The 9509-nt window shown below is 37.5% G+C and overlaps 1 protein-coding gene across 1 annotated transcript in view; it reads right to left on the bottom strand.

The window, feature by feature from the left end:
* The window catches only part of LOC102876971 (actin-like protein 7A-like), a 14300-nt gene extending 8992 nt beyond the window's left edge, over positions 1 to 5308 (bottom strand). The window contains exon 1 of the mRNA XM_006885323.1: positions 5087 to 5308. Within this exon, the coding sequence (XP_006885385.1) occupies positions 5087 to 5308 (222 nt within the window). The remainder of the gene's footprint in view (positions 1 to 5086) is intronic.
* Positions 5309 to 9509: the final 4201 nt, after the last annotated feature.

Below are 9509 nucleotides of genomic sequence, written 5' to 3'. Positions count from 1 at the left end.
ATGAGTACAAAGGCAAAAACAAAGGTGGCTAAGATACAGTAACGCAAAGTAGGAGAGGAAAGGAAGTGAAATGTAAACCATTAACCATTGTCTAGCAGATGACCAACATAAGGTCACTGTGTTTCTTGTTCAAAGAATGTTTAATAGCTGATGCTATTATTTAGTAATAGAAAATACTTTTTTTTTGTTTTTTCTAGTTAAAATCTTATGTGAGCTTTGTAATCACAAAATGTTGGCTATAAGTCAAGTTTAACAAGTTTAAATGTATAAAAAGCAGGCTTTTAGCATAATAAACTAGAGCTCTCTACATCATCCTGGTGTGCAGACTCTCATTTTCGCCGACTTCGTCCCTCACCTGCTCTTCACCAAGAAACCCCTCGAGTTTCTTGTCACGACCGTGGTCGGGTGGTCGGTGACAGCCTGCTATTTCAGAAGTGGATGGCCAATCCTTCTGGCAGGCCGCTCAGAGGAGGGGTTAGGCGTCCGACTAGCTGAAGGCTGGGCAGCTTAGAGGTCAGCCTCAGACCCCTCCCATCTCCCCAGGTAATCGAAGAAGCAAAAACCGGGCGACATTCGTTCCGGCAGGCCGCTCAGGTTAGTAGGGAATCAAAATGTGAGTGGGCAAGAGCTGGCTACTCAAAGTAGAGTCTACCATAATGGCACAAATGGAGAAAAGATTTCATCTGATGAAGAATCTTCGTTTGCTGATATGGTGAGACTCAAAATGAGGGGAAACAGCCGCAAACATCTGATAATATTTGAATCATGGAATGTAAGAAGTATGTCTAAGAAAATTGAAAGTCTTATAAAAAAAGATATGGACACATAAAAATCAACATCCCAGGCATTTAGTGAGTTGAGATGCACTGATATTGGCCATTTTTCAGACACAATCACGTGATAGTCTATACTGGAAATGACAATTAGAAAGGAATGATGTAGCATTCATCGTCATAAAGAGTATTTCAAGATATCAAGTTCTAGCTGAAATGCAATGCTACGAGTGATAGGATGGATCCATACACACACAATGATATCAGTTTAATGTATGCCTTTTCCAAATCATGATGTTTTTTCTTGCTTCCTCTGAATCTGAAAGTTGAGAAGTGAACAAGGATGACAGAAGAAAAATTGATGCCTTTGAATTGTGGTGTTGGTGAAGAGTATTGATTTTACCATGGACAGCCAAAAGAACAAACAAATCTGTCTTGAAGGAAGTACAACTAAAATAGTCCTCAGAGGCAAGGATGATGAAACTTCTTCTCACTGACTTTGGGCGTATTTTCAGTTGGAACCAGAGAGAGACAACATATGGAGAGAAGTAGAGGGTCAGCAAAAAAAAAAAAAAGAGGAAGACTGTCAATGAGATAGATTAATGCAACGACCTAACAATGAATAGGAAAGTAATTATTTTGATTGTGATTAGGTGCCATCAAGTCAATTAATACTCATAGTGATCCTTTGAATAACAGATCTGAACCTTGTCTTATTCTGCACCCTCCTCAAGATGCCTGATTTACTCCAGTCCATTGTTACAGTCAGAATCAATCCATCTTGTTGAGGATCTTCTTGTTTCTTTGATCCTTCACTTTTCGTAGGATGATATATTTTCCCAAGAACTAACAAAATATCCTCTATTTAAGAGCTTTTACCTTTTGTCACAACACTCCAACTCTTTCAGGTTTCTTGTTTTGTTTTCTCGTCTGCTTTAAAATACATTTTTCTGTTGTAGAAAGCAATGGAACAGACAGAATAAGTAATATAAGAAACTTCACAGTCATGATAGCAGGACTTCTTTGAGAACAAGTATGCAGTATCCTGTTTAACACCTGTTTGTTGCAGAGTCAAATTTGGGTGAACATGTGCAGATATGTCTCATACATCTTTAGGGATTATTAACATCAGTTAGAAATTATTAAGCTGAGTGACAAAACTCAGCTATAAAAGTACAATTATGGTATAAGAATACTAATATAAAAAGCAAAGGAGAGATTTACTCACAGATAAGAAGTATTTTTGGAAGGTTAATAAGGATGAAAAGGGAGGGAGAAAGGAGTATGTAAATAAATAGATATATTAGGTGAAGGAAAAGTAATATATACAAATGGAATTTGATTTAAAAATGTAATAATGAATTGATCAATTATAATTAATATTATAAAACAAATCTCTATAAAGATACAATATAATTTGTAATAAAATTAAAGGGGAAAAAAGATCTTAGAACTCTCCTGATACGTGTTCCAAAGATCTCAGACAACTGTACAATCCACTTAACTATTTGATTATAATAACTTAATCAACAGTATAGCTCAGAGAACATTGGAGGGGATGAACAGTGTTTACTATGCCTGGATAAAACACACATATGCAAAATGTAGGCTATTCTGTGGTGAGAGAAACACAGACAAGAATAATCACTAGGAAAAAAATAATATTTTCACTGACAGTTGAGGGCAGTTAGTTTCCCAGGGAGAAGCACTGGTGGCAAAGGGCTTTACACAGGGATGCCTTTGTCATTTTATGGATACTCATCTGTCAACTGTCAGCATGTTTCAAAAGGACTGTGGCCATAATGTTTTCCTCTGCACCTTTCCCATCATGGTGGCCCAAATTTCCCTGACTAACCATTCGTCTTTCTATTTGCCTAGTCTGGTCACTTACAATGCAAGGAGATGTACTGGTGATTCTGCAGCTGCAAAAATTGAGGAAGAGAGGAGGGTGGCCTGAAGGGGAGGGCTAGCAGGAGAGGGAGGCTCAAAGAATTAGCTTAGCATCTCTATAGAAGCACTACTACTCAGGGAGGAGTTTTTTTGTCTATACTGTTGTTCTCCCAGAAAAAAGGGTTGTGCAAGTGTGAGATTGGCAGGGTAGAAGCAGGAGACTTAACAGGGCACAGTAAATTATTTCATCACCCACGCTCCCATTAGAGGTCTAAAGTCCCACCCAAGTGACAGTACAATTCGCCAAAGTTCCAGGGAAAAACTAAATGTAATTGTCTGAAACGTGATAACACATGAAATTATCGATGGTGCTTCTGAGACATAAGTCAAAGTTCTATTTGTTCTATGGCAGTGTAAATATCATAAATATTTTTGGCAAGTGGGAGACTAAAACAGGAAACTATGAATATTAGTGTGTCTAGATTCTGGCTTTTCCATTTGCCTGATGTAGAGTGGACAAGTCATTTTAGCCTTTGTAGATTTTAGTTCTGCTAGAAAATGGAAATTATGAAATAAAATAAATGCAACATATACAAATATACAATCTAATATATTTTAATTGTATTAATTTTCTAGATCTTTAGAGTCTCTTCTGACATCCATTTTGATTATATTCTCTCTCCATACCTGTTCACTCTATATGCTGAGCAAATTATACAAGATGCTGGGCTCTTTGAGGAAGAGTATGGCATCAGGATTGAAGGGAGAGTCATTAATAATTTGTGTTATGCAGATGACACAACTTTGCCAGCTGAATGTGAGGAGGATTTGAAGCACTTGTTGTAGAAGATCAAGGAATGCAGCCTTCGGTATGGATTGCATCTCAATATCAAGAAAAAAAAGATTCTTACAACTGGATCAATAGGCAGTGTCGTGATGGATGGAGAGGAGATTGAAACCGTCAACAGCTTCATCTTGCTTGGATACACAGTTAACACCCTTGGTACCAGCAGTCAGGAAGTAAGGAGATGCATTGCACTGGGTAAGTCTGCAGTTAGAGACCTTTCCAAATTATTGAGGAATACTGATGTCAGTTTGAGGAGGTACATCTGATTCAGAACTAGCAATGCAACCAAGACATGAACAAGGATGACAGAAAATGAACTGATGCCTTTGAGCTGCGGTTTTGGAGAAGAGCACTGAACATCCCATGGATGGCCAAGAGAATGAACTGTCTTGGAGAGTGAGTGATGAGGCTTTGCCTCACATGCTTTGAACATGTTGTTAGGAGGTGCTATTCCTTGGAGAAGGACATGATTTTGGAAAGAGTGAAGGGTCGGTGAAGGAGAGGAAGACACAGGACAGAACATGGTTTAGATCTTTTGTTCATAGGGTCATATGAGTCATGCTTGACTCAACGGCACCTAACAATAACAACAACAACAACAACTTATATGCATTTATATGTCTACATAAATTAAAATGTTAACAGTGATCATCTTTCTATGTGGTGGGAACATATATGATATGATAAGGATTTTATTTGATAATTCAAGGGTGACTTCTCCAGCAATAAATGCGTCTCATCTATCCTAAGGAAAGGAGGACATTATTTTTAAAAAATCTACCTTATAGCAACAGAGCTCTGGTGGTGTAGTCTGCACGAAGTTTCAATGGTAACTCAAAGGCCATGACTCTGAAATTTTGAATCCAATAGCACCTACATGGCAAAATAATAGGAAACTCCTTTTCTGTGATTTAAAGTCTCAGAAACCCAGTGAAAGGTCAGTTATGAGTCAGTTCCAACTGCATGACAACTGGGGCAGGGGGAATGGTACAGCGGTTAAGCTCTTCTTTGCTAACTGAAATGTTGCTGGCTTGAAATTACCACCTGCACTATGGTAGAAAGATGTGAAAATCTGCTGCCTTAGAGATTTTGTTGTTAGTTGCAATCCAGTGAAGGATGACTCATAGAGACCCTATGAACAACAGATTTGAACCCTGTACTGTCCAATGCCATCCTCACAATCTCTGATCCATTCAAGACCATTTCTGCAGTCACTGTGTCCATCTTCCTGGTTGAGGGTCATCCTTTCCTTCACTGTCATTCCACCTTTCCAACCAAGCATGATGTTCTCCTCCAAGGAATAACCATTCCTAGCAACATGCCCAATATATGTGAGATGAAGTGTCATCATCTTTGCCTACAAGGAGTACTCTGGCTATACCCTCTCCAAGAAATACTTGTTCATTTGTTCCTCAAAAGAAATATTGCTCATTTGGCAGTCCATGGGATGTTTTAAGTTGGATTTTTATTAACTCTTTGTTGCACATTTTACCCCCTTGCCCTCCCATTCCCCTCTAGAGCTCATTTTTACTTTATGTTGCTATTTGTAGGTTCTTTCAAGTCAGTCCCCACTCACAGTAACCCCATGTATGAATGGGGTTCCATGAATGGAACGCTGTAGTCCTGTGCCAGCTCCACAATCCTCAATGTACTTGAAAGCTTTCTTGCAGAGATTTTGCCCATCCTGCTTTATTGCTACTTTACCAGAAATGATGCCCTTCTTTAGGTAATGGATCCCCTGATAACATTCCCAAAGAATGTGATATAAAGTTACATCATCCTTAACTTCAAGAGGCATTTTGTCTGTTCTCTCCCAAGATAGATGTGTTTCTTCTGGCAGTCCATGGTATGTTTAATAGCTTTTGCTAACATCAAAACTCAAAGATGGTTCTTTCCAATTTTCTTAAACCATTATAAAATTTTCTAATCCATACAAAGCAATTGAAAGTACCATGACTTGCGCCAGGTACACCTTAATCTCCAAAGTGATGCCCTTAAAGAAAATCTTTAAAGGGGCCTTTGGCAGTAGATTTGCCCAGTATAAAGAATCCTTTGAAATTTTGACTCTTACTTCTTGGAACTTGGAGAAATGATGAAAGTTATACAAGTGTTTAGGTCTTTTGTTCATAGGGTAGCTATGAGTTATCTATGACATGATGGCACTTAACAACAACAATAACAACAGCTTCTATGAGTGTCAAATGTGGATCCAAATAAAAGAAAATCACTGTTCACCTCAATCTTTTCTTCATGCAACATGTTGCTGCCTTTTGGTCTAGTTGTGAGTATTTTGGAGATTAGAAGATGACTCAAAAACCGGTAGATGCTCAGCCTTGCTCACAGAAATGAAGAAGACTTAAAGCAATTCCTGAAGAAGATCAAAGACTACAACCTCCAATATTGATTGCATGTTAACATGACAATATGAAAATCTTCACCACTGGACCAATAAACAATGCAGCAATGGACAGAGAAAAGACTGAATTTGCCAATGATTTCATTTTACTTATGTCAACCATCAACACCAATGGTAGCAACAATCAAGATCAAAAGATGTCTGGCACTAAGAAAAAAAATCTGCTGTCAAAGACTACACAAAAGTTCTAAAGAACAACAATGTCAGTTTAAAGACTAAAGTGTACCTGATTCAAGTCATGGTCTTTTTACTTGTTTCCTATTCATCTGAAAGTTAGACAATGAATAAAGATAACAGAGGAAGAGTCACTGCCTTTGCATTGTGGTGTTAGTTAATAGTTCTGAATATGGATCAACTCCCAAAAGAACAAACAAATCTAACATGGAGGAAGCACCACCAGGGTGTGCCTTTGAGGCAAGGATGGTGAAATTTTGTCTTATATACTTTGGGCATGTTGCCAGGGGAGGTCAGTCCTTGGAAAAAGATATCCAGCTGGGAAAGGTAGAGAGTCACAATAGAATGGATTGACACAGTGAGGACAAGTTCCAAATTTGTTGCCCATAGAAACACTATGAGTCATAGTAGAATTGATGGCATATGGCAAAAACAAAATTGTACAGTCTCTCTGCATACCACAGGTTGTTAATGAGACCTTTTGCAATTCTGCTTCCAAGATCATCTTCATATAATTCAGCTTTTCAGAGTATTTGCTTAGCCTACATACAGGACTGAATCAGTGTGGTTGAAAGAATACAATCGTGATGCATACTTTTCTTTATTTTTTGTTTTATTTAAATTTATTATTAATTTTAGTAAAAATTTACAGAGACTTTTGGATTTCTGTTCATTCACTGTTGCACTTTTCTCCCCTCCCAACCCTCCCCCTTAGTTCACTACCTTATTGGAACAGTAAAAGAAAAATTCTTTCATTGTTTTACAAACCCTCCCCCAGATCCACTCCACCATGTAGCCATCACTCTAGACTCCTGTCATGACAAAAATACCTAATCACACATCCTTTTTAAACAGTTTTCTCCCTCATCTGTTTCAATGCAGTACACATTATTGAATCATCTTTCTCAGTCTCTCCCCAACCCCAAGGTCAGTCCTGTCTTACACAGTGGCACCATGCAGTATTTGTCCTTTTGTGACTGAGATACTTCACTTAGCATAATGTCCTCCAGAGACACCCATTTTGAATAATAATGCATGAGTCCCTTGCTTTTCAATGCAGCATAGTATTCCATTGTGTGAATATATCACAGCTTCTCTATTCATTCATTTGTTGATGGGCACTTAGGTTGTTTCCAACTCCTTGCTATCATGAACAAAGGTGTGATAAACATGGGTGTGCATATATCTGCTTGGATGTCAGTTATGGTCTCTTTGGGGTATATTCTCAGTAATGGAATTGCTGGGTCAAATGATATTTCTATTTGCAAATTTTTGAGAAAGCACCATACCACCTTCCATAGTGGTTGCACCATTTTACACTCCCACCAACAGTGAATAAGGGTTCCAGTTTCTCGACAACCTCGCCAGCATTTGTTGCTTGCTGTTCTGTTAAATTTTGCTATTCTTACTGGAATGAGATGATATCTCACAGTTGTTTTAAGTTGACTTGTGACTACTATGAGACAAAGCTTTCTGGACAATTGAGGGCTAAATCAGGATTTTCATTTGTTGACCAAGAAACAATCTGAACTAATTGAGAAATTGTGTCTTGCTATTAATATGACTTGGAACCATTGTTCACTAAGCCTAGACTACATGATATCCTTTGCATTCTCTGTTCCCTAAACAATTTCCTTAACAAATCTTATAATTTGGAAGGAATATCAGACACAGTTCGATGTCAGTGCAGCAGTGTGGGGGACTGTATTTGACCTTACAGGGATCAGTTTTTGTTCACCTTTGTGGAGTTAGTAGAAGTCAGACTTGGCCTTCCCCACATTTCTCTTGCTCTGTTTTACAACAGTCAAATGCTTTTGTGCAAGTAAATATCTTTTTAGTAACCTTTAATACCCAAGTCCATCTGACATCAGCCGTAATACTTCTTGTTCTATTCCTATGCTGAATTCAGATTAAATTTCTGGAAGGTCCTTGACCATATACTGTTCCAGTAGTTTTTAAATTATTTTTGCTAGATGTTATTTGTATATGATATTACTGGTATTGTTCAATGATCTCTGAATTCCATAAGTTTATCTTTCTTTTGAATAATCACAAATATTAATCTCTTCCACCTTGTAGTTAGGACATTGTCTTTCAAATTTCTTGGCATAGACAAGTGAATACTCCTAGTGTTCCCTTTGTTGAAATACTTCAGCTGGTGTTCTAGTAACACCCGGATCTAGTTTTTCATCAACACTGCTAGTGCAGCTTTGATTTCTTCCTTCAGTATTATTGTTTCTTGTTAATATCCTATTTCCTGGGTAATTAAGTATCTACCCATTCTGTTGGGTACAGTGACTCTGTGCATTTCTTCTATCTTGAAAAAAAATTGTGTCATAAATGCTTGTCAATAGATTAATTCATTATTGCAACTGTTGTTGTTAAGTGCCATCGAGTCAAGGATGACTCATAGCGACCCTCTGAAAAAAGGGCCCGAACCCTCTTCTATAACTATTGTCGTTTCTCTAAGTTCATTGAGGACCCTTTTTTCAGAGGGTCGCTATGAATCATCCTCAACTTGATGGCACTTAACAACAGTTGCAATAATGAAGTAATCTATTGACAAGCATGTTGTTTAGGAAGTGGATACCACTCCTGCTTCCAAACCTATCTTAATCTGGGAGCTCCACCAAACACTGTCCTTTTTCTTCAATTCCTTCAGTTTGAGAACAGTGAGAATGTTTTGTTTTTTTAACTCCAGGTCTTTGCATTGTTTCATTATAAAACTAGTTTGCCTTTTATAGCTTCCTTTTGAAATCTGTTCATCTTTATTCCTCGTTCTTTTTTTTTTCTTTATAGCTCTTATGGCATGTGAACTCTGGTAAGAAATTGTGATCCAATTCCAGAGGAATGCAGTTCAAGTCAACTAGCTGCTCCACTGAAGAAAGATGGACAGTCTCATCATTTGTCATTAACTGTCTTTGAAAATCCACCAGAGAATCAGCTATTGGTCAATTCTAACTCGATGATAAACAACAACAACATTGGCATAGCACATTAAGTGTTGGCCTACTAGTTGAAAGGTTGGCAGTTCAAATCCATCAGCTTTTCTGAGACAAAAGCTTGTGTCAATCTTTTCCTATTAAGATTTAAAATCAGAAAATTATAAGAGAGAAGGATTAGTGGAAATTACTAATATAAAGGGAAAAGTGCAATTACCTTGTGTTTATTGTAATGGTATAAAACAAAATGTATATGAATGGTTGAGTTGGAAATGGATTTGTTTTATCAATATTGACTTCAAAAGTGATAGTAATAATAATAAAAATAACTTAGAGAAGAGTCATCGTGACTAGAAATCAACTACATGGCAGTAGATTTGTTTTCAAACAAAAAAAATAATCTCTAAAAAAATTCTGTGCTTCAGAGACTAACATCTGCTTCAGTTCCCCCCCCCCCGTTTTACCTT

This window comes from Elephantulus edwardii, unplaced genomic scaffold (genome assembly GCF_000299155.1).
Source record: "Elephantulus edwardii isolate Elephantulus edwardi_28Jun2011 unplaced genomic scaffold, EleEdw1.0 scaffold00042, whole genome shotgun sequence".
NCBI lineage: Eukaryota > Metazoa > Chordata > Mammalia > Macroscelidea > Macroscelididae > Elephantulus > Elephantulus edwardii.
Note: the sequence above shows the minus strand (reverse complement) of the source record. Positions and strands in the feature narration are given on the sequence as shown.